Source organism: Mus musculus, chromosome 7 (assembly GCF_000001635.26).
Source record: "Mus musculus strain C57BL/6J chromosome 7, GRCm38.p6 C57BL/6J".
Lineage (NCBI taxonomy): Eukaryota > Metazoa > Chordata > Mammalia > Rodentia > Muridae > Mus > Mus musculus.
Window position 1 is genome coordinate 81,911,735 of NC_000073.6, and position 26,986 is coordinate 81,938,720.

At 40.8% G+C, this 26,986-nt stretch overlaps 1 protein-coding gene across 1 annotated transcript in view; it reads right to left on the reverse strand.

The window, feature by feature from the left end:
* Hdgfl3 (HDGF like 3) overlaps positions 1-22,725 on the reverse strand; it is a 53,204-nt gene extending 30,479 nt beyond the window's left edge. The window contains exon 1 of the mRNA NM_013886.4: positions 22,205-22,725. Coding sequence (NP_038914.2) covers positions 22,205-22,288 — 84 coding nt within the window. The 5' untranslated portion in view covers positions 22,289-22,725. The remainder of the gene's footprint in view (positions 1-22,204) is intronic.
* Positions 22,726-26,986: the final 4,261 nt, after the last annotated feature.

Sequence of the window (26,986 nt, forward strand, 5' to 3'; positions counted from 1 at the left end):
AGGTTTCAGTTTAGTAAATTAGTTAGCAACCACTTTTCTTGTTAGTGACGCGGAGAGTAAACAGTCCCAAATAAAAGAGCTGCAAGAAGACAAGTACCACAGGTCAGGATGAGGACACAAAGCTCCCTGAGTGCCAGTTTTAGCTGAAGATCCAAAATTTAAAAAACAGTATATTCCAAAAAGAGGTGAGTAAACACCCAACGGACAAGAATGCAGTCAAAAATCCATGTAAATTTTACTCTACATAACAAACGCAAAGGGTGAGAGGGAAAGAGCTGGAGAAGATTCTGGTATGCTGGGATACTCTCTTTTCCCAAGGATTTCAACCTACAGAAAGGTCCCTTGAGAGCCCAAGATATGTCTTCTAGATCTTCAGATGACTTAAATCTGTGAAATCTGCGAGAGAGGCTACAGACAATCATTTGACTATTCTCACGGCAGCATGAAATCAAGGGAGACTGCCAGGAATTCCTGTAAATAACGTCAAATTCCATGGTTCACCTGCAAGAGGTAGTATGGGCTCTCTAACTCCTGTTCAAGAGGACCACCTGGAGGTAAGGTGGTGACTGCAGGGAGGGAAAAAAAGCTGATAACACCAGAAGATGACCAGGGAAAAGATCACGGAGAGGATGTACACTTATTTATAGTAAGGAAATAAAAACGAGGTAATCCCATGAGATTGGTATGAGAACTGTAGTTTGCTTTAAAAATGGTGCCTAGTACAAGAGAGAGACCTGATATAAGAGAGGTCCCCAAGAATCAATTGGGGGGAGTGTAATTTTAGCTGTGACTCACAACATTGGCGATATGAACCCTGAAGAGGCTACCTACTCCTTGTAGCCAGGCAGGAACCACATTGGAGCAATAGAGACACCAACCCACCCACAAAACTTTCAACTCAAATGTTATCCTGTCTACAAGAAATGCAGGCACAGGGGATGGAGCAGAGACTGGGGGAATGGCCATCCAATAACCAGTCTAACTTGAGACCCATCCCATGGGCAATCACCGATCCCTGACACTATTAATGATACTCTGTTACGCTTGCAGACAGGAGTCTAGAATGGCTGTCCTCTGAGAGGCTCCACTCAGCAGGTGTTTCAGACAGATGCAGACACCCACAGCCAAACTGTGGATGGAGCTTGGGGACTCATGGAAGAACAGGAGGAAGGATTGTGAGCCCCAAAGGGGATAAGAACTCCACAGGAAACCAATAGAGTCAACTATCCTGGATCCTTGGGGTTCTGTCTGAACAACCAACTAAAAACCATGCACAGGCTGGACATGAGCCTCCCTGACCCTGAACATATGTAGCCTGTTTTTCATGTGGGTCCAGAACAACTGAGTAGGGGGCTGTCCCAGAAGCTGTTGCCTGTACATGTGGAATATTCTAGTTGGACTACCTGGTCTGGCCTCAGTGGGAGAGCCTCACAGGGACTTGAAGTGCCAGGATGGGGGCGGTGGGAGGAGGGGAAGGGCGGGGCACCAGCTCAGAGGAGAAGGGGAGGAGAAGTGAGAAAAGGGTTGTGGGAGCTGGTGATTGAGAGGGAGGCAATGAGTGAGATGTAAAGTGAGTAAGTAGAAAAAGAAAATTAAATGGAAAAAAAATAGTGCCTGTGATAGCCATGCCTGATAGTCATTGTTTTGTGTAAAATCTCTTTCCTATAGTACAGGCTAGATCTAGCTATATACTAGTAATGAGTAAAACATGACAAACATGATTAGATGTCATTCTAAGGTTAATCAGACAATGACTTTTGTTGTGCTGTGGACTGATATTTTAAGCCTGTAAGGCATGGGGTACAGGACAACCTCTGACTAACAGCTCTGAAGAAGTGAACTCCTAGCTTGGTGGTAGTAGTGGTTCACACCTTTAATCCCAGTACTATAGAGGCAGAGGCAGGTGAATCTGAGTTTGAGAGCAGCCTGGACTACAGAGCAAGTTCCAAGACAGCCAGGACTACACAGAGAAACCCTGTCTTGAAAAGCAAGCAAACTAACTAACAAACTAATGACAAGGAAAAAGAAAAGAACTCCTTAGGTCAACAAATCAAGAGAACCTGAATCCTTCCAAAAGTAGATCCATCCTATATAGAGCCTTAAGATAACTGTGCTCTTCTGAAGATGCAGAGCCAAAGGACCCACATCTACAGAAACTATTAAATAGTGTGTGCTGTTTTAAACTACTAAATTTTAGAGTAATCTGTTATTATGAAGGTATTTAATTTGGAATGGTAACATATTATAACAGATTAGTAAGTAATATAAAGACAATTAGGGAGTAATTAAGAAGAAATTGCAAAGAATTCACAAGCAAAGAATTAGCTTTAAAGAGTTGCCGAGTCCAGGCAGCAGACACACCAGCTCACCAGTTGTTGGTCAAGTATAAGTAAGAACTTTCAGCAGCAGAGGAGTTTAGCATATAGAAAGCCCAGAGCTCAACGCTCTGTACCCAAACAAACCCAAAAACCTTCCCTGCCATTTCTACCTCACTTCCACTGAGGTGACTGAAGCCTGAAGAATATGGCTAGTAAGGATGTGGGGGGAAAGGGGTCTGTAAGAAAGGTAAGGTCAGAAATATTAGTTGATGTCTCACCTATTGTAATAGGTCACTATTCAGGAGGCATGTACAAATTACTTTAGACAGGAGAACTGAACAGAAAATTCAAAGTTCTCAATCATTACACAGAATTGACTATATTAATTATTGATTTTGGTGTGTTAAACTAGAACTGACTTCAGGACTTTTCATTAGCAGACCTTACTCAAGGTGGCAGAGTAAAGGCCAGCATCATCACATCAGTAGAGACAAAGCATAGCTTCAACAGAGCAAAGAAAACAGAGAAGTCTTATCAGTTGAATTACAGCTCAACACCAAATTAAGGACATAAGAAAAAACTAGCAAGGTTAGATATAACATTTTATGAATGATAGTTAGCAAACACACAGGTACCCAACACACTGCCAGGTATTAGTTCACTTCCATTTAAAATTCAAAGTAGATAATAATTTACGTATTTCTTCTCTAAAACCTAATAGTATGTTACTATGTCTACACTGAACAAACATGTTTAACAGTAGAGGGTATCAGATAATTGTGCTCACAATTTACACTCAATTAAGCACTGCTAGTTATTTGTGACTTTAACTATTAAACTGTTCCAATGTTCATTATTAGTCTCATATTATTTAGTTTATACCCAAAATAAAGGTGATGGTTAAAAATGGTAAGTGAAAGTAACAAAATTAACATGGAAATAAACATTAGTGAAAAGCATAAAATAATAACATTTCTGTATATTTCTCACAAGTAAAATAATATAAATTGAACCCTGGCCAATGTAAAGATTTTTTTCCATCTAAACCATCATTGAAAGGTTAATAAAGAGGTACTGAGTACTTACCAACTAGCACTTTATCTTTAAAATTAATTATCCCTAAAATTGTAATTTGTATCTTCTGCATGTGTGCATCTATACTACATAAATGGGACATGTTTGATCATGGAGTCCCTTCTTCTTTGTTGAGACAGGCTTACTTTCCTATCTTCTCTTAGATTTGCTCACTCCCAGGTAAATACTATTTATAACAAAGTATGCTCTTCTCCATTTCCATACACATAACCCTAGCAAATGTTTTAGACAGCGCTGGGCTGGTTTGGGGGCAGGGTGGAGGGAAGAGTGGTGCCTGTGACAGTTCTCATACACAAACAAACAGAGGAATTTCATTTTATAAAATGCTCTTCATTATGAAAATTCTTAAAATTAGCATAGACCAATTAACTTTTTAAATGAATAATAATAGAATGATTATAGAAGCTATACACTCACCTTTCCTTAAGAGATGGACATGTACCTTGCTTTTCAGGGCCTTTTATCCTACACTTATGTAACAATCTCAATGAAATAAATTGCTAGGACTTTGCTGGGTCATAGATAAAATTGTTTTCAATAGGGCTGTAGTAAGTCACATCTCCACCAAAGTATAAAAATGGCCTCCTTTTCCATCTTTGATAGCATTTGGGTGTTACTTTTTTTAAATTTGCATGTTTTGATTGATGGGGAAGGTTAAACATCTGTTCATAGCTTTATTGGCCATTATAACATTACAATTTGCCCTTCAGCAAACTGCCTCCTATGCATGTTTTTTCACTTCTGTACAGAATTGTCTTTCCCCCTTCATTCTCTGCCATATCTTAACCCTACATTTGTTATTTCCTTAGTACACAGCGTTCCCAAGACCAATGCCTTTGGAGACATTTTCTTTTTTTGAATTCCAGGATATTGATCACTCACATCTCTCTCTCCCTCTCTCCCTCTCTCCCTCTCTCCCTCTCCCTCTCCCTCTCCCCCCCCCCCTCTCTCTCTCTCTCTCTCTCTCTCCCTCCTTCCCTCCCTCCCTCCCTCCCTCCCTCCCTCCCTCCCTCTCCACAAACTACCTCTTCTCATGAGTCACCTCTATTTTCACTTACTCTTTTAGTGATCTTCATGGCTTTCAATGTCATCTATAAGCTGATGAGTCTCATTTTGTAAATACCCAAATGCCAGCATTTTGTAGGACTCTGATCACATACTGAGGCTGTCATAAAAACTGAGCTTGTGGCCTAACCTGCTGGTCACCACATAAGTAAATGGCACCACTGTCTACTCAGCTGTTTCCTACCAGACACTGAGAAGACCCTTGTTGATGTATTCCTCTTCAAAGGCAAGACACCTTGGTCATCACTAACTTCTTCCAATTATGTTGCTAAGAAACATCTCCAAACTAGCCACTTCTTTCCAAGCACACTGTTCTCCTAGTCCTTGTTAGTCATCTAACAGGACCCACACTTGTACAAGCCTCCTAAAAAGGCCCTTGCATTCAACATCCCCAATCCTTACCCTCCCCAACTGCACACCTAACTTTCAATTCCTTAGTTCCTAAATATAAATCAGATTGCCACTGCCTGCTCAAAATTCCCCAATGACTTTTTACCAGTTAAAATATTCTAAATAGGCTATAAAATCTAAAGGCCTACATGTTAATAAGGCTTTCTTGTCTACCTTGCAGAACTCATTTCCCATGTCTTTTTACCAAAAGGAGGATCTTTATGAGCCTCCCTCGTCTACTTACCTCTTCTTGACTATTCTAACCTCTCTGTCCCTTTTCCTTCAGGGAGTTGTATGGATTTTTGAATAATACAATCTGCCAAAAAACCATTGGCATTTGCAGAAAGTTCTTCTCTTTGTCATGCAGACACATATGCTGTCCTCACCTCAGCATTACACCATAAGCACCCTCTTTAGCTTGCTTCATCTCTTGTTCTCTCATGGTTACATTACATTACATGTGATTCTGCTTGCTGGCTTATCCATAAGTCCCTTCTAACTAAAACATCTCACAAGGGCAGAAACATTTTCATACTATTCAACATTTAATCTCTAGCACCCAGGACAATGTATAGTGTGACAGCTAATCTTGGTTGTAACCTGACTATATTTGATCTGGTATCAGCCAAGAAACTGGACACACCAATGGATGATTGGATTATCTGAGGTACGAAGTCTATCCTAAATCTGGACATCTTTTAGTGGCAGTCCAGATAAAAAGACATGGAAGAAGGAAGCTTTGCCTTCTGACCAGTGGCCCACACGCTCACAGGCAATGTCATCTATCCTGCTGGTGAGGCTTCCTTCACTAGTATTAGAAGCTGCTTCTTCAGGATTCCAGCATAGACTGCAGCCCAACAGCTCTCGATGATTCCTTGAAGACTCTAGCACCAGATTGAGACTGCTGAGACATCCTGTCTCATAGACTGAAGTACTACTGTATCCTTGGCCTACTGGGAAAAATCCATTATTGAATATTTGGATGACAGCATATAAGCCACTCTAATAAACTGCACGCATGTGGTGTGTGTGTGTGTTTCATTCTACCAACTAAACTAATTTCCTAGTCTTATAGATGTGGGAATATATGGCCATGGAAATTATAGATCCTGAGTCAGAAAGCATACAACATTCTACTTCACAATATAAATTGTTTTCTAAAGTGGCTGGACTCTTACACAATCCTTCAGTTGTGTTAAAGAATCTCTTTTGAGGTACATCATCAGCAATTTATGATACTTACAAATTTCTTAATTTCTGGCATTCCCATAGTGACACTAATTTTCATTTCTGTGAACACTTTTATAAATGTATAGACATATGTATTTCTTTAATGAAATGGGTGTTCATGCAACTTTGCTCATTTTTGTCTTTGTCTACTTGACTCATTAAATACACTCAAGCTTTATAGGTTCCATGTAGTATAGTAAGCATACTTTTCAATCTCATTTACCTTTGCAGTTATATTATGGTATTTTCTAAAATTTATTTTTAATGAGCTCAAATTTACCAACCTCTCCTTTTACAGTTCATCCCCTTTGTATTGTCACAAAATTCTTCCCTGATCTTGGGACATAATGATGCTCTCACATATACATCCTAAAAACGTTTCATAATTTCACCCGACGTTTGTATCTGGTGTAAAAATAGATGTTTGGTTTTATGAAGATGTTACAACAGTTAACTCATCTGAATATTTGATGTGGTATTAATCTTGTCAACTTAAGATTAAATATGCCTAAGAAATTAGTAAAGAGCTTCTCTGGGTATATGGCTAGATTATGAGGCTCTGACCTAATCAACCAATTAACTATTGGAAGCTAATGGATCTGTAGGCTAGCCAGAGGAAGTGGGTAATTGGAGGCATGCCTGGCCCCACACTGTTACTCCGCACTGGCTTCTTGGCGTCACTGAGTAAGCAGAGCTCTGTTCTGACATGCCCTTTCACTATGATGCTCTACCTCCTTCAAGCACAATTAGAACCAGATGACTACGGATTGAAACAGCTAAAGCTGGGAACAAAACAAATGCTGTTTATAGTGTTTCGGTTGTTTGTCACAAACAAAACAAAATAAGACTCTGAAACAATGCATATGACTAACTAAGCACGTTAGCATCACCTTCAAACACTCCCCAATTTGTAACCCCACAGTTCTCACCGACTGTGGACAGCATCATTTGTGGACCAGTTTCTGAATTCACTTTTTCTGAGTCTAAACTATCTTACTTTATACCTTATCTTTAATTACTCTTTGAAAATTTCTATGTTTTGCTATCTTATAAAGTCCCATCATTTTAATATTATTTATAAACGTTTTGTCTTGACCATTTCTTATTTTTACGTACATTTCGAATAATAGAAACAAAAATAAAATATAAATGAAATACAAATAACATGGGTGTGATGGTTTGTATATCCTTGGACCAGGGAGTGGCACCATCTGAAGGTGTGGCCTTGTTGGAATAGGTGTGACCTGGTTGGAATGGGTGTGTCACTGTGGGTGTGGGTATAAGATCCTCACCCTAGTTGAAAGTCAGTCTTCCACTAGCAGCCTTTGGATGAAGACATAGAACTCTCAGCTCCTCCTGTGCCATGCCTGCCTGGATACTGCCATGCTCCCTCTTTGATGATAATGGACTGAACCTCTGAACCTGTAAGCCAGCCCCAATTAAATGTTGTTTTTTATAAGACTTGCCTTGGTCATGGTGTCTGTTCACAGCAGTAAAACCGTAACTAAGACAATAGGTAAAAAATTATAACAAGATTAAAATGCATTTAAAACAGATGTGCAGAAAATTATGAAGATTTAAAGGCCTAAATAAACAGAGAAGTAAATAAACTACATTCATGAGTAAGAGGCCTCACTATTATGTCAACTCTTCCCATATTAACACATGGTGAAATTTAAATCCAATCAAAACCCAAAATCCCAACACAGTTCATTGATTGGAAACATTCAGATTTGTAAGTCTAAGACTTTAACAATGTGTTTTGTAAAGCATGTTAAATACTACCTAGCTCTAAATGCAGATCTTTCTTTTAAAGTAAATCTAGAGCTTTTTCCTGATACTCTTAAATTATTTGTTCTGTCTTTTGGCATTCATGTTTCAGAAAGTTGACTTTCCCACAGCATACTTCATTAATTATCATTTTATCTCTAATAATTTTTTTTGGCTATATGTCTCAAAGTCTGGCTCTGCTGGCTAGTCTCTTCTCTACAGCTCTGATTCTCCTAGGTGTCAGAGTTTTATAGACTCCAGTCTGCATTTTCCCATTTTATGTCACCATTGTTAACATTCTAATTTTCTTCACTGATTAAAAACATTTTAAAAGCATAGATGTGGGCAAGATGCCAAAAAGAATGACTTTGGATGAAGATGAAGATTAACACGAAAGAACACAAAACTTCAGGTCAAGGAAGAAGTAATGCAAAGACCAATGAGAGAGATACTTTATATAATTTCAGATTTAGGAATCAAGCAATTATCTTATTTACCTCTGAAAACAGGAACATATGTACTATAAAATACTAGACAATTGGCAAAAATCACTGAATCAATGCACAAATTTCATAGTCTATCGAATACCTCAAAAATTTAACCTACAGTAGTAATAATATCATTCTAAGAATTTAATGCACCCCTCTGTAAACTATCTCTTTTTAAGGGTAAAATATAAATGTAGCTTTGGTATCTTTCAAACGCTTTAACACAAAAATAAACAAAACAAAATAAAAATTATTTTGATGGACATATGCTTTTGACAGAATAAGTAAGCAGAAGGAAGGAATTACCAATGTATGCTACAGTTCTAAAGTCGCATGATTCTGAGTACTGTGATTGGAAAGCTAATGACATTACAGATGAGGTAATATAATGCTAATAAGTAAGGTGGGGGTGTGTACTGAGCTAAGCAAACAAAGCCCTTCTCCCTGACTTCCTCTCCACCAGGGCGCTTTATCACAGCAAAAGTGAGTGAGCCTGATTAAGAAATGCTTAATCATGACCTTTCTACTTGGTTTTAGAGGGTAAGTGACCGTACCTACTAGCCCTCACTAGAATCTCGCCTTTGTCCTAGGACTCTAGTTCTTCACTCACTTAAAGGAACATTATTTGGTTTTTAAAAGAGAAAGAATCCTGACACAACATGAACGAACCTTGAGAACATTATGCTAAGTGAAATAAGCCAGCCACAAAAACATGTAGAATGTGTGATTCTTCTTATGGGAGATGCCTAGACAAATCACATACATAGAGACTGTTGCCAGGCGTTAGCAGGTAGGAAATGGAGAGCTACTGTTAAATGGACATAGAGTTTCATTTTTATAGGGAGAAATAATTTCTAAATCTAAAGATAGATGAAGGGGATATTACATTACTAAACTGCTCACTTGTGCATGGTTATTAAGCTGGTATATGCTCTATTAACAAGGAAATGATGTAGAAAAGCTGTAAGTTGGCCGGGCGTGGTAGCTCAGTACTTGGGAGGCAGAGGCAGGCGGATTTCCGAGTTCGAGGCCAGTCTGGTCTACAAAGTGAGCTCTAGGACAGCCAGGGCTATACAGAGAAACCCTGTCTGGTAAAACAAACAAACAAACAAACAAACAAACAAACAAAGAAAAAGAAAAGCTAAAAGTTCTAGGCCTGAGCTACCTAGTGTAAAAACATTAAATATTAATTTTAATTTTTCTATCAAACACTGTAAAATTTGTGTTCCTTACAAGGAATTCAAGTCTTTTTTTATTTCCCCTACCTGGTCAGACTTTAGTACAAATTTTAAAACACTCCCACTGGGCAAAACCTTTGTTTATACAAAGGTCATACTGCATTCTCAGAACTTAAATGAATTAAGTGGCACACCTCAACCAGCTTTTCTCCATTTCTTTTATGTGGATTCTTTTAAACCTAGCCAATTGTGAAAAGACTATGAGATTGGACTCCAGCCAATGGGGAAGACACAGTCACCACCTACATTAGAATACACTTAGGTGCACTTCCCCTTTCCTGAGGGCATACCCTCTTGATTAAGAGTCAAGTTGTTGAGACTATTTAATTAGAATGGTGGTCTTTTCCTTTGCAAACTTGGACACTGGTCTAATAATAGCAAAGTCCTGTAGCAAACAAGATACAGTTAAGATGGTTTTATATGTGTACTGTACCATGATTTCTAATTGTCAAAACCAGAGTTACCTCATTTACTTTCACTTCCTCCTCTCCCTTACACGGGTATATAAGAGCATCAAGTTTAGCAAAGCACTTTCTATTAACTGAGTGTAATCTAAGCAACTTAGTTGGTTGCCTAGAGTAATACATTTAAATTTTCTCATCTTCTCTAAAACAACAAACCTTAAACCTTACATTTCAGAAAGTACTACCATTTAACTTTTTATTCCTCAGCTATTTAAGCAATGCTTGAAGACAGGGTCTTTGTCAGATTCCAAACATATAAACCCTGTCTCTAGACCAGTGTACAGGCACTCAATAGCTTTTGAATGAAAAAGATGAATAAACTTGCACTGCCAGATATAAACACACAATTCGCTGGATAGTTTAAAGTAAGTACTAGAGACAGTTTTCAGTGTATCAATTACTATAATTGGGCAACTTAGGGAAGATACTTAGAATCTCTCTAGACTTTAGGTTTTTTCCATCTGTAAAAGGAGGGATAATAATATTTATTATATAGGGCTTCTGTGCTGATTAGTGGTGCACAAATACTATATAAATGCTTCAAATTTCTCCTTTAAACATTTTCTCCCCATACATTTACATATTTTGTGTGTAAGTGCTCTAGTGCTTCTAGAGGTAAGAGGGTAACTTCTGGGAACTGGTCCTCTCCTCCCACCATCTGTATTCCACAAATTTGCCTTTTGTGAACTTAACAAAATTCTTCATCCTTAGTCACAGATGGTCTAACGCTTTAACAGTTTAACACTGTAAACCCAAGCAAATTCCAGAGCCTCAATATTAGCCAGGGAATATTATATAGTCAGACTCTGCATAAATAGCAATTAGTAAGTACATAGTATTTTTTACCCTTAACAAGTGATATACGTAAAATTATAACAGCTTTGAGGTAGTTATAGGTATATTACAGTTAAAAAATTAGAAAGAATAGGAAAGTAGAAAAGTTCAAGTTTGTATTTTAGAGTCTTTGAGAACAAGAAATATATAGGCCTGGATGATTACAATATCTAACACAGTATCACTTTCATCTCTTCTATTTATGACTTTGATATAAGACTGTAGTACTAAAATACACAATTCAGGAATGTTAGTAAATCATTATTATTCTTAAAACCTAACAATTATTCCATATAAACACATATAACACACAATAGATTAACTCCCCCCTTGCATAATAGAACAAAACCGTGCTTTTAAATTAGTAAAAACTGATTTACTGGCATTCAACCTAACCTTACATCAAATTACATATAAAACTATCAGGCTGCATTACATGTAGAAAGTATGGATTGGAAATCAATTCTAGTGTATGTGTGCTGGGAACGAGGATTTATTTTTTCCCATGGAATATAGCAAAAACAATCAAAACCAAACCAAAATACACCCTAAGTGAAGCAGCAATTATTCATTTTTTTAGGGTCCACATCTTCAAAACCAGTGAGTGAATCATACAGCAGCCCAGTGAAGTGGGAAGTTTTACCTTGTTTGACAACAGTTGGCCTCATACTGAAAAATCAGACACGTAGAGAGAAAATTCATTTTCAATCAATTCAACATGTGAATTTAAAAACTCACTGAGAATTTATAATATTCTTCCTTCTAGATATGTATTTTCTTTAAAATTAAAGATGTCATTAGTACAAAGTTTCTACTTCAGAATCAAAAAAGGAGAGTTCTAAAGCCGAGTTATTTTCTGACATTCCTGCCTACATAATTTTTTCAATCTTCTGTGAAGCTTATTTTTATATGCACTAAGCACTACTGAACCAAACTTGAAATAACTTTAATCTTAAGCATATTTTGCACTAGAAACTACTACTGTGTTATCAAGAATTTTCTAGTGCCCACACAAGAAACATTGTTGCCATCACTGACTATCCTACTTTGTGGAAACTGGACATCACTTCTTAAACTATTATCAGTATTTTTATGGTGCTTGAGTCCCAGTGACCAAACAGAAAAGTTGACTTGTTCATTCACTGACCCATTTGTGCACCAAAATGGTCACCATGTCTTGCCCCCAAATTCTGAAGCTATGCGGAATCTCTAGAAATGGTTCCTTGCACTTGAAAATCTTACAATAGGAAGGCCCCACACATCTCAGAACCTAGTGTCAAAATGATCATTATGAAATCACAAGAAAACTGTTGAAAAACATACCAGCCAAGCCATATAAAACATTTGCATTTACTGAGGTTTTTACTAGCCTTTTTTTTTTTTTTTTTTTTGCATTACTAAGTAGAGAGCTGGGTGCTCTTAGGAAGTAATGGACTAGTCATTTAAAAGTTCTCTCATGCATTAGTTAATAGTCAATCCCTAGGGAAAAGATGTGAGACGTTATCATCCTTCTTGTAGAAGCTATGCCTAACCTAGCAGGCCCAAAGAGCGGGTGAACAGATGCTTGGCTTCCTCAGTATCTGGAAGATGTTATCCTACAGGTTTGAATTTATCTTTCTTTTTCCTTCCTTTCCTTCTAAATGGTTCTCTGTAATCACAGTTATTTACCAGACTAACTGTAATCAATTTGTATTTGGGCAGGAAAGAAATAGGAAAGAAACAGATAGAAAGTAAGTAGGAGGAACAACAATATGAACTAACCTGTACCCCCACCCCACCCCCTCAGAGCTCGTGTCTCTAGCCGCATATGTAGCAGAGGATGACCTAGTCGGCCATCAATGGGAGGAGAGGCCCTTGGTCTTGTAAAGATTATATGCCCCAGTACAGGGGAATGCCAGGTCCTTTACTAACTCTAATTTAATTAGGCTTAAAGGTTACCATATGGATGGCAGGGAAATTCAGAAAGATGTTCTCAGGATTAGGAATGCAGTAAATTGGTAGAAACTACACTGGTTAATAGTCTTACAACTTAACTTAAAGGCTCCAGCAACTAAATACTCTTTTTTATGTTTATATCATTTATTCAAGAAATCAAGTCTTTAAAAAAATTTTTTTTTTGCATTTGAAGACATTTCCTGGAGGCCAAGAAGGCTCCCCCCTCCTCGTTAGATATTTTCTTCATTTACATTTCAAATGCTATCTCCTTTCCTAGTTTCCTCTCTGAAAATCCCCTATACCCTTCCCCCTTCCTCTGCTTCCCAACCCACTCACTCCCGCTTACTGGTCCTGGCATTCCCCTGTGATAGGGCATATAATCTTTACAAGATCAAGGGCCTCTCCTCCCATTGATGACCGACTAGGCCATCTTCTGCTACATGTGCAGCTAGAGACATGAGCTCTGGGGGTACTGGTTAGTTCATATTGTTGTCCCTCCTATAGGGCTTCAGACCCCTTCAGCTCCTTGGGTACTTTCTCTAGCTCCTTCTTTGGGGAACCTGTGTTCCATCCAATAGATGACTGTGAGCATCCACTTCTGTATTTGCCAGACACTGGCATAGCCTCACAAGAGACAGCTATGTCAGGGTCCTGTCAGCAAAACCTTGTTAACATATGCAATAGTGTCTGGGTTTGGTGGTTGCTTATGGGATGGATCCCTATCTGATGTTCAGAGAGTATATTTTCTCTTACACATGCAGGTTTTGAAACCTCACCTAAGTAAACAATACTGTGCAACTAACTCAGAATTGATTTTAATAGTTCTTTAATTTGTCTAAATACATAACAACTACCTTATTTATTTTCATATTCTCTTAAATAAAAGGGCTTTTAAAGAGATGAACTAGAGACATAAAATACAAACCACTGTAATGAATGTCCTATGATTTAAGATTGTCAGCTTCATAGATGCTTGGACTATCTATCTATCTATCTATCTATCTATCTATCTATCTATCTCTCTGATCTTCTTACATATTTTCAAATGTTTCCTCAGTCATTTCATCTAATCTAATGTCACACTTGTTAGCCTCTTGAGTCATTCTTAACAGTCAGGGATTGGGCTGGCAAGATGGCTCGGCAGGTAAGAGCACTGACTGCTCTTCTGAAGGTCCTGAGTTCAAATCCCAGCAACCACATGGTGGCTCACAAGCACCCGTAATGAGATTTGATGCCCTCTTCTGGTGTGTCTGAAGTCAGCTACAGTGTACTTATGTATAATAATAAATAAAATTTAAAAAAACAGTCAGGGATTAAGACAGATGGCAGAGTGTTTGCTTAGAAATCCTGAGGCCCCAGGTTTGACCCCCAGCACTGGTAATGCATATCCATTGTCCTAGTACTCAGTGGGTTTACAACAGAAAGAGCAGAAGTTATTTATTATTTCATAATGGATTTGGGGTCAGCCTGGAAAATAGGAGACTTTGGTATTTATTTATTTAGTGTTTCGTATTTTGAGACAGGGTTTCTCTGTGTAGCCCTGGCTGGCCTCAAACTCAGAAATCCACCTGCCTCTGCCTCCCAAGTGCTGGGAGACTCTGTTTTAAAACAATAATAAAAATAAGATATTCATTAATTGGGCAATCCTTAGTGCATTTAAGATAAGTCTTGGGAATAAAACGTATTATTATATTTACCTTATCCTATTATCAAAAATATATGACATATATGTATACACACACACACACACACACACACACACACATATATGTATATGTATGTATACACACACACACTCTTAGAGATAATTAACCATAACTAAATAACTTGATTCAGGTACATGTGAGCATTTATTAAACTGACAGATTGATTTATTTATTGGTGCTGAAGATAGAACCTAGAGCCTTATGCATGCTAGACACTTAAAAAGGCAAGATGTTTATTTTTAATTAATTAGAAGTAAAACAGGTATTCATTTTCTTTGCTAATAAACATGTGGGAGGCAAAAACGTCTCTGTTAAAGCAATTTTAGTAATACAAATCCAGAGCTCTAAAATGCACACACATCCCTTGACTCAAAAGAGAATTTCTAGAGCTAGCCCATCAACTAAAATCAGGATTTAGAATGTTTCTGAGTCTTGTAATATACTTACAAATTGAAATAACCTATGTTGTATAACAGGAACTATTATAATTTGTAACTACTCTAAGTGCAAATTCAGGTTGGTTACAACTAGATACGGTAATATTAATCTTTCTACAATGACTACTATTTGCATAATACAACTTTTTATCAGGAGCAACTAGTACATACAATATAAAATTCAATCTATTTTCTTTTTAAAAAGTTGATAATAGTACAGTTTATAGTGTTGAGTCAAACATTTTAGATGAAAAGGCCACTAGTAATTTGCCTTAAAATAGTCTTTTATAAATAGCATTTCTACTTACTGTGAAGGACACTGATATTTTTAAAAAGTCTACCGGTGTTTACAAAACATAATAAGGCTAAATAATTTAAAAAGTAATAACTAAAAGGCACACAAAATTAAGTCTTGGTTTAAAATAATTATATTCACAAACAAAACTACCCTAAAAGATTTTCACATATATTTTGTTTGTTTGTTTGTTTGTTTTTCAAAACAGGGCTCCACTATGTAGTCCTGACTGTCCTGGAACTTGCTCTGTAGAACATGTTGGCCTCAAACTCCTGATTGCCTCTGCTTCATGAGTGCTGGAACTTAAGGCATGCGTCACCACCACTGGGCTACATTTTCACATTCTTATTATACTTTTCTTTATCTATTTTGCAAATGACAGTTGACAACCTGGAGATCATGTTCCCAGTAACACGCATGAAGTGATCAGAAAGGCCTAAATCAGTAACCACACCAAGCAGACCAGATTCTTGGCTAGCCTTTGGATACTCTTAACAATTAGAAAATGGTCTCCTGCTGGGCAGCCTAGACTGCTCTGATGCTCCTGGACACTTCTAATAAAGCTGTATACAGTTCTAAACTATCAGTCACCTTTCAAAAGAATCATAAACAGTACCTTAGAGATTTTTACATCAAAGAATTAATGCACAGATTGGTATTAAGGGTTTAAGCTGCCTACTTGCTCTCAGTTTATTTAAAAGAATGAGACAACCCAACTATTTCTTGGCAAGGTCAATGCAGCCCCTGGGGGAAGAGGCCTGTGCTGTTTTCTACCTGAAGATAACTTCTCTGGACTCATGCGTAAGTTGTGAACATTACAGACATCTTCCTTTATGCTGAGATTTATGCAAACTTAAATTCTTGAAAATGTGTGGCCTGCTTTCCCGAAACAAAGTCTTATATACTAGTACTTTACTGTCAAAGGGAAAGAAACAAATGCATGACCACCACTGCCTGGACAGTGCTATGGTAAGGAACCAAAATGTTCCAAATCCTTACATTAGTAAAGGTTAGAAAATACTTTATATTTATGGCTTTACCATGCCACAAATTTGACTAAGTTTTAAATTGCATCTAGTATTGTGCCATACACAGAATAAATACCCAACAAAATTTCAGTAAATGTTCAGGACTTCAAGCAATACCGAAGGGTGAGGTAAATGCTTTTCTGTAAAGTTCTATCAAGTGATAGAGTTTAGACAGATCTAAAACATGATCCTCAGTGATTCAGTAAGAAAGGAACAGAAGGACAAACACAAGTAAAGAGACAGCTGAATCCAGAACTGAGAGAAGATCTGAGAGAAAGGTGTGGGATCCATCCCATAAACAACCACCAAACCCAGACACTACGGCAGATGCCAACAAGAGCCTGCTGACAGGAGCCTGATATAGCAGTCTCCTGAGGGGCTCTGCCAGTGCCTGGCAAATACAGAAGTGGATGCTGACAGTCATCCTTGGATGGAGGACAAGGTCCCCAATGAAGGAGCCAGAGACAATACCCAAGGAGCTGAAGGGGTCTGAAGCCCCATATTGTTATATGAACTAATCAGTACCCCCCAGAGCTCCCTGGTACTAAACCACCAATCAAAACAAAACACACAGTGGAACTTATGGTTCTAGCTGCGTATGTAGCAGAGGATGGCCTAGTCAGTTATCAATGAGAGGAGAGGCCCTAGGTCCTGTGAGGGCTCTATGCCCCAGTATAGGGGAATGCCAGGACTGGGAATGGGACTGGGTGGGTTGGGGAGCAGGAGGAGGGAGAAGGGGATTTTCGGAGGGGAAACTAGGAAAGGGGATAACATTTGAAATGTAAATAAAGAAAATATCTAATAAAAAATACAAGAGAGAGAGGGAGAGGGAGAGGTAGAGGAAGAGGTAGAGGGAGAGGGAGAGGGAGAGAGAGAAAGGGAGAGGGAGAGAGAGAGAGGGAGAGGGGGAGAGAGAGAGAGAGAGAGAGAACACGTACAAGCTGTAAAGTGGCAAATGGAACCTACTTTTTTCTGTCTTCCAGTGCCTCGGAATGGAACTTAGGGCATCACATTGCTAAGTGAGCACTACCACTGAGCTAAATCTCCGGCAGAAACAGGAAAACAAAACACTGAACACTAAAAATGGAGAAATCTAATCCATGTAGCTTATAGAACCACTTCCTGTCTCCTAACCTCATATCAAATGTGTGAGAGAGGCTGCAATACCACACACTGCCCCAAAATGTGTTTCTAAAAACTAAGTGCATTACAGCACAATTGGACAGGCTTGCCGTGAACTCTGGCTTATCCAGCACCAGAGATGAAGGCGCAGGACAGCTGCAGCGCGGCTCCCACTGCATGCTCACCATCACTGTGACACTTTGCCCGTTTCTGAACATTATATTAAACAGGTTTCTACTCAGTATACTGTCAGGCCTGCCTTCTTTGGTTCACCTTTATATTTTGTGGGTATCATCAGTAATACTTGACACAGTACAAAGTCTCCTCTGAGGGGCATTTGGTTGTTTCTACAGTCTTATTATGAATATGCTGCTGTGTGCAGACACTTTTAGACCTTTTGCTAGACATAAATATGTATTTTTTCTTGGTTCTAAGACAACAGACTGCTAGGCCATAAAGTAGGTTTGTGTCCAATTTCATCAGATAAAGCCATATTTTGAAAGTGAGTATATTAATTACTTATGAACAGTGTTTAGGAGTTCATATGAAATATATTCATTGAAACTTTGAGATGGGGAGGAGGGGTGTGTCTCACTATGTTACCCAGACTGTCCTTGAACTCTCCATCCTCCTGTGGTAGCTTCCTGAGTAGTAGGACTAAAGGAATAGGCCAACATGCCTGACAATAACTTGGGGCAGAGGGGAGGAACTCGGGAGTGCAAAGCACATGGTTACCACTGAAGTCCATCATATCAAGTTTTCCCATTTAAAAAAGCTCTTCAGTTGAAGTACAAAAGCTTTGAGGCTATTCCCTGATCTCAGTTACACAGTGCTCGTAACTCACACACAAGGTGAATGGGGTGTGGGTGTGCAAAGAAAACACTTATTTTTTATTCTTCTATCTAAAAAGTAGGTTTCACTATCATTTAATATATAAATAAACAGTAATGTCCTTACACAAGACAGCTGTGTTTATTTACCTTAGTCTTACTATTAATTTAGTAACTTATGTTACTGTTAATATTTTGACAATAAAACATTTGAACCATAAAATAACCTTCCCTCATCCCCTGTGAGTCACTTTGGTGTTTATTTTACAATGTACATAGTATTAGTATAAAATAAAAGGATGTATTATATTTTAAGGTACATTTACATATATTAGGGATATATGCTTCAATCTTACCAACAGGAGCCAATCAAGAGCTCAGATCCTTGTCTAATGCACATTTTTTTTTAGTATTAAACTAGCAAATCCTTATTCACAAATGAACTAGTTTTTAAAGTCATATACAACAGTTGAGGAAATAGTTGCTATTTAATATTAAAATAACACACACAAATGGTGGAGGAAAAGGGAGGAGGACTGCTGGGAAGAGACACAAGAGAAATTTCATAGTTACTGCAACTAATTTACATCTTGGTAGGTATTTTTATTGTGTCATGTATAATCTAGCATTATATATATTGGTCAAATTTAGTGAATGCACATTTAAGTTTCCCTCTTAGTAAATTTTGCCTCATAAGGAAAAAAGGATTCATTAAACATGTTGACCTCTTAGTTAATGACAAGCATATTTAACTGTCTAAGAGTAAATTATAATAATGTCTACAACTTAGGTTGAAATATATCAAATTAAAGTAGACTGCTATATGGATAAAAGAATTGATTGATATATGATATGATAAACTACAGTATAATTGATACAAATCTAGGTGAAAGATACATGGATGTTCACTGTATAATTGAACTTCTCTTACCATTTTTCATGGTAAAATATTGAGAAAATTAACACATCTATGAAAGAGCTGAAAACTGCCAGATATGAATGTAAATGGTATAATGGTACTGTAAGTTATGAATTTACAAAGGAAAAATAGGGACATTGCTCAAACACACTGCTTTGGGAGACAGTAGCTCCTTATCACCTCCGTAGGCTTCAAGATTCACAGTCAATATCTAAATGAGGCAGTACAAAATCCTGTAAAATTGTTTTTTTTTCTTGAAATGCATATAACTATGAAAAAGTTCAACTTACAAATTATGTAAAGGGAAACAATAAAGTACAATAATTTAAGCAATTTACTGTAATAAAAGTCATTTGAATGTTGTCTTTGCCTATCTCTCAAAATATTGTATGGCACCACACTGGGTTTTTGGACTGCAGGAAATGAAAGCACAGGTAAAGCAGACTAATAAGCTCTCAAAAGTGAGAATTATTACTAAATTCAAATGCAGAAGAGATTACAGAAGTAGAGCCAGAGCACTAAGCATCAAGGCCTGATCCTGCCAGGAGAGGAATCCAGCTTTCCCTATGCATCCTCTTGACCCACATTCCTCACAAGGTGCTTCCCTGAACCAACCATCTTCCTCAGAAGCAAGGAAGCTATTCTCCCATTCTTGTATGCATCAGCTCTGGCCCTGCAGCAGCTCCTTCCTGCTGTATGAAACAGAGCACACCTTCCCACCTGAGGCTTGACTCTTTGGGGCCTCATACACTGCTAGCTTTTATATAAGGTGAACGTATCGGAAATGCAAACAAGATTCGTTTTCCAGTTAGTATTTTTAAATATCAACCTTCAAAGTTAGAAGCAGGTATAAAAGGAGAGATAATGCTGCATAAAACTGAGGTGAAAATGAGAACATATGTAATCAACATATGTAATCAAGAGTAGGGCCTCAAAATACTCTTTTTCTCCTAACCTTTACCTTTCCTTGGAAAATGCAAAATGTTGCTATAGCTTTTTGTGAGCCTTAGAACTTTCCTTAAGAAGGCAAATGTGGGTGGGGGAGGTTTTTTGGGATTTAGCTCAGTGGTAGAGCACTTGCCTAGCAAGCGCAAGACCCTGGGTTTGGTCCTCAGCTCCCAGGGGTGGATGGGGAGAAAAAAAAGGAAGAAAAAAAAAAAAAGAAGGTAAATGTGAACACATGTTCTTCCATGCGTCCTTTTAAATCTGAAAATCTAATGGTTTTGCTTTCTCATTTTATATTGGTTTGGAATTATACCTTCTAGGAATTTTTTTTTTTTTGTACAACTAGAAATACTTTCGTAGTAGTTTTGTTTCACTAATTACCACAGGTGGTCAACCTGTGACAGCAACGTGTTAATGAGGCTGTAAGTATTTTCTTTTTGATCCTCGGAAGATACTTTTCCATGGCCAGACTATGGCACAGACTGTGAGTATATACATACAACCTCACAGAGTTGTTTATTGGCTTGACAATACACACAGGGACTCCCTAGAAGACCCCTAAAATCGTCAACCTTGCCCTTCGAGTATTATTCACTATTTTGTAAGATTAAAGCAAACAAATAACAAAACAATGACAACCAGTACTTCGACGTTGAAACTCTGCCTTATTCCAGGTCTTAGAGTTTATACATGAAGAATTTATCACATCCGAGTGGAATCTGAGTAAGACTGTTTTTTTCCTCTTGATGCCTGAGGTTGTTAGTGTTGGAAGGAATCCTGGAGATGGTTATTCTAAAGTTACAGAAATGGAAGTGCAGGCAGTTAAAATGATTAGTTCCTAACAGTGCCTGACCCACTCTCCAGATCCCCTAAGTTCCTGGCCCAGTGTCCTTTCCATTTTAAAATCATGCCAAAACAAACGAGTTCAAAATGATTATGTCTATCCATTACCTCAACTACACTGATCTTCAGCCTGCCCCTCTTGATGTCACTTCCTTGTGTGAATGGGTGTACTTTCCCCTTGGTCTTGTTACCTTCACTTTATCACCACACAACACGAGTTCACGCTCCCAAGCTCCCAATTTCTGTCAGCTTCTCCCTTGACTATTTTTGTTCCTCAAGAATACCCAGCATTGTCTCCAAACTGCTTTAACTATCTTTTAACTGTATTCTTTTCAGTCAGTCAACCGCCAGCTATTAAATTTAAACAAATTGAAGGTGAAAGTGATTGTTTTTTTTTTTCAACATAAGGTGCGCACAGACGCGGTAGTGCTTCTTCCTCAGTAAGGATCGGAATAAAAATACTGAATGCTGTGTATTAAATGCAGATGCTTTCTAGAGAAAACCTAGCGACAGTCTTGCTGTTTAGGAAGAAGAGAGCTGTCGTGGGTTTGGTTCGAGGCCAAGAATAAGGTTCGGGAACCGACCTAAAACAAATATGGAGGTGAAAAGGCACAAGGAAGCTCCTTGAATTCACCAGCCAGTGACAGGCTATTTGGTGTCAGTTTCTAAGAACCAGGGCACCAGGGAGGCAATGGACAATGAGAGGGCAGGTGAGGCACAGGGGATCGCGCCCAGGAAACACTCAACAAGTCTGGAAGATGAAGGATGCTCTGAGATCGAAGATTGCTACCATGAGACTGCCGCTGGCCTCTGCACGACCATCCCCTTTCCCAGGACTGACCGTCACCGGCTCTCGCCGGCTGGGGGACAGCCTTTCGCTCTCCTACCTGCCTCGACGTTCGCCCGGATCAGGGCGTCTACTCAGGACCATGCTGGGAGCCAGCCGGCGCCTCCACCCCGGACCCGCTTCCCGGTCCCCGCCGGCTTCCATGAGGAAGGCGACGTCGGGCCTGTCCGGTCGAACCCGCCTTCGAACGTGGGCGTCAGGATGGCCGCCGAGCCGGCGAGGGCGCAGCCCGGAACCTTCGCCTCGGCCCGGAGCCCGGTGCGCAGCACAGCTCGCGGTTCAGCCCAGGCGGCGGCCAGGCGCGAGGCGGGCTCGAGCCGAGGTGATGGGGAAAGGGGGCGGGCGCGCCATCATGAAGGGAAAATGGTGGGCGGGCGGGCCCGCGCGCGCGGCCGCCGTACTCACCCGGGCGGGCCAGTGCGGGTAGCCCTTCATCTTGGCGAAGACCAGGTCTCCCGCTTTGTACTCGCGGGGCCGCGGACGCGCCATCCCGGTCGTTCTCCTGCTCGCCGGTCCTTGGCCGCCGCGAAGATGCTGGGAGGCCGCCCCTCCGCGGGACGACGGAACCGCGCCGCGCTCCCCGCGGGGCCTCGAGCCGAACGCTCGAGCGGCCGCTCCGACGAGGGAGAGCGGCGAGGCAGTGGCCGAGGCGAGCGGTGGGCGGGGGGCACCGCAGGCCCCGCAGATCCCCGCCCGGCTGCGGGGGATGGGAGCCCGCGTCCGGCCGCGCCGAGTCCCGACGCCGCCGCTACCGCCGCGCGCTGCTCACAGGAGCCGCGTCGCCAGCCTCATGCAGCCGCCGCCTCCCCGCCGAGCTTCTGGGTTCCGTGCGAGCTCCGGGCCTCGCGCCTCCTCCGAATTCCTCCTCGGGCAGCGACCGCAAACACGATCTTATTATTGTTCTCGCGCGCGCTCAGCATTCCCCCCCTCCACCCCTCGCCCGCCCCGCTTCCCTCCCCTCGCGCGCCGGCCGGTTAATTCCTAGGTGCACGGCCGGCTTTCTCGGAGAAACCGCGCGCGCCGCCTGGCTTGCTCCGCGGGCTGCTGGTGGGCGCGTCCTCCCGCAGCAGCGAAGCCGGTGCCCCGCGGGTGGGAGCGCCTACTCCAAAGACGCCCGCCGCCTGCTCTCTTTTGTTCTTGGCCGGGAGCTGCCTGGTGAAGCCCAGCCAATCACCACCCGGCCGCCCCTCTTTCCCCTCCTGCTCGCGCCCACCCCCTGCGGACTGCACCCCCTTTCTGACTGCCCCCTACCCGTGGGCCACTTCCTCGGGTGCTCTCTGGTGAGTTGGGGGAGAGGGGGGACAAAGGCTTCCCAGGCATGGGGGATAGCTGCGCAGGGGACTCGCTGCCTGGTCAGTAGGTACCTGGAAAGAACAAGGGCAAGGTTCTTGCCCCAGGTCTGCCTTAATGATGCAGTGTGACCCACCTAGGGCAAGCGACTTCACTGGAGTCAAGGCCAGTCCTCACCGACAGGATGGCACAGTCGGGCTTTGAACATGGATCTATATGGTTCAGTGCCCATAGCCTAAGTTATGCTTCTCTGTGTGGGGCCTTCATGGGCCAATAATTTTGGGGCAAAGGACTTACCCTGACAAGTCAAATCAGTTGTTTTCAATTCTGGTAACATACTGGAGAGCAGCTTCTAGAGATTTCTTTATACAGGTTAGTAAGTCTACGACAAACGTGTGCATTCACCATTGTTTTATTTGGATTTCAGCTGACTGCTTTCAAAAAGACATTTTGGGAGTGAGAATCTTTATAGCATTCTCCTTTGTGAGAGGTAAATAAAATAATTCACTCTTTTCTGCATCTGCTCGATGAATGGATGAATGCGCCCTGTGGAAGATCCCTGTGATCTTGCCTTCTTTAAAAGGTCCTCTGGTGCTGCACCTAGTTGGGAAGACAGCTCTCCTTTGTGAATTGCCCTCTTTGCCATTTCTCCCCTCTGTAGAAAGTGGGTTTTCCAAGCATCTGCCCCACTCACTTGTGCTTGAGAGCTGTGCTTACCGCAGCCTCTCCGTGATGGGTTTCCAGTGGCCGGCTGTAGAGTCTGGAGACATTCCGAGGAGCGTTTACTTTGTTCACAGTACTTGGCTGTTTCTTTTTTTGCATCTCTTAATTCTCCAGCACCCACCCCTCACCTTCCCTATAGGCTCACCTTGTCCTCTCTTGCGCTGCAAAATTAGTCTAGGTTTTTTCCCCCGGCTGTGATAGCCCGAGAACGAGCTTGTCACGTCTACAAGTCATATCACACACATCCTAGGTGCCATGTCAAAGCCGCATCTCTTGACAGGCCACCAGAGCCCTAACTGTCCAAAGCTGGAATGGCCGAGGCTGCCTGTGGGCTCTGGGCGGTCATGAGTAGGGGAGAGAATCAGTGTGGAAGCCATGCAAGGAAGTTAAGCTGGAAGTGATCATAATTGTGTTAAAGAGTACTCAGGTGGCCAGAAGAGAGGTTGATCTGAGGGTGCGGGGCTGGAGCGGGGTTTTCACTAAGAGAGAGAAGACGTGGTCTCAGCCATCTTGCTAACTCACAAGTGGCAAGTAGTAGGAAGAATGGTGACTAAAATATGGTTCCTTTGTTTCCAGATTAAGTAACGGGATCTTTAGCATCTGGAAAGGCCAGGCAGTCTGTGAAGAACAGGCAGGTTTGCAAGATAGGGCCTGGCCCTGAGTGAGTTTTTGATGTGTTGAGATTTCTGTAGGTCATATTTAGTGGGCTGTTGGTTAATGTAGAAATTTGAATGATGTCAGTATACGAGTGGCTATTGAAGCTCTGGCAGAGCCCGAGGTCTGTAGAATGAGAGAAGCGACAGACAGGTCACCAGAAGACACTTGGAGACAGGTCACCAGTGTAGTTCAACATAGAGGAGAACCGTCCTGGGAGCCAGAGAGTTAGAGCATCTCTAGATGAAAGGAAAGGTCTCAGTAGATGGCACAGAGAATGAGTGAGCTGTTAAGGAGACGGCCCATTCATTATGCTGACTGGGAAGTCCCTGGTGAGCTTGTTGGGAATGAAGAGTTGTGGAAAGAAACCAGAGCGGAGACTTGAGGTGCGTCAGAGGCACAACTGTGGAAGCAGGAAGTGCAGACGGCTCTCATTCTCACCAGCGGAGAGAAGTCCTCGAGGAGGCAGGGAGAGGGCTAAGGTTTAGTGTGGCTTCGTTATTTGTAGAAAGGGGAAAGAGCTAGCCAGACTGTCAGAGGGAGGCTAAAGGGGACCATTGACAGGACTTGGGTTATTCTGAGAAGGTGGACATTTCTCCCAACCTTCGTCTCTTGTTTCCAATTGAGCTTGGCCTTACTGCTCAGCGCATAGTATTGGCCCAACTCTTGTGCCCTAACCCAGCCAGACTTAGTAACACAGAAACAGGGAATCCCCATCTGTGTTGATTTGGATGATCATCAGGGCCACCGCACGCCTGGCTAAGAGCCTGTCTGTCTGTCTGCAGCCAGGTTGGATGCAGACCACTGTCCTGCTGAAGCTCTGACTGGTTTCTCCAAAGGACTGATGCTGTGGAAACTCCAGAACAATGCTCTATTCAACTATCTAGCAGATAATATGAAACCCTTTAGAGGTATCATTAGGACCATACAAAAAAACCTGATGTATTTATTTATTCTGTGTGGTCCCAGAAGTTGGTCTGTTTGTTACATTAGCACTTGAGAGGCAGAGGCAGGAGAGTCAAAACTTTAAAGCCAGCTCAGGTACAAAATGAGTGTGCATCCAATCTGGGTTATATGAGACCATATCTAAAAAAACAAAAACAAAAAATATTAATTTTATTTCTAAAACTTGGAGGGAAATCCATTTAAAAATGTAATACTATCTATATTCTTTGATTACTTTTAAATTTAGTATTCTTAAATCCCCTGGGCTAATAATTTCTCTGCCTCTGGCTCCATGATTTACTTTCGCAAATCTTTATTTCATTCATCTCCATCCATGTATTTGGAGCTGATCCTGCTTTTACCTTCTCCTTCATATCTTAAGCTAGCATCCAGTAAAGTTCCAGTAGTTCCTTCGCATCCTGCCCTTAAATTTGCCCATTCCAATCGCCAGAAATCTATTTCTTTGCCTGAAATTATGTGTGAAGTAGAATATATAGAGATAATTATATAAAATTATATAAATGTAATTATATATTACACATTTTATAATTATATAACATATATAATATTATGTGTCGCATATATAAATTGTATATATTACTATATATTTATGTATATATTTGTATATAAATATAATGACATATGTATATATAAATAAAATTTAGACAGTGCTGAGCACACAGTAACTGCTCTTTAATTGTTAACATGGACTGGAAAGGGAGTCTGGGAAAGCTGAGCCTAATCCAACACGCACAGTGCATCAGGCCATTTCCACTGATTTTGCTACTTGAAGCATCTCTTAAATGTCTGCCACTCATCCCCAGGTCTTATCCTCCTTCAGAAATAATTGGCTTGTCCACACTGACATCTTGAAAGTCATAGCAAACTGCCTGAGAGAACCCCCTCATCAAGTGTGAATTGGAAGCAGTGTTAAATGGACGGAAGGCCCTGAAAAGCCTACGTGGGCTAGGATGGGGAGAGGTTAGGGGCTGGCAGTATTAGCATCTGAGCATTGGAGTAGGGGTGGGTAACATAAGAAACCACACTGAGGCGACCAAGCAGATAAGCAGAGGATGCTCTCATAATAATCTAGGACATAGTAAAAGCCTCTGAAGACGCTGCATGGACTGCCCGAGATTGTTGCAGGTCTTGGAAACTCTGAGACACAGCTTAAAACCAAGGTCATTTCCACTCTTACTCCTTCACCGTCCTGTTCCAGACTGAAGAAGAAAGTGGATAAGTTTAATAAATTAGTTGCTACTTGGGAAGGAGAGATTCAGGATGTAGAATACATTAAACACTCAAAGACTCTGCAAAATTGCCTATCATTTTTGCTAGCATTGTTCTAATGTTAATATGCATGGTTATGAAGAAAGCATTGGATCAATATTAGCATCCATTCCTTCATCTTTTCAGTGAATAGTTGTTGAATGCTGGTGTGTACCAGTCATATTCTAGAGACCTAGGACCACAGAGAGCAAAGAGTGATGGTGCCAGATGCAAAGCCACGAAAGTAGTGGTACAGGAGTCTGCGGGCAGAGGCTGAGATTCTGGGTATCACAAGGGGATGTGGAG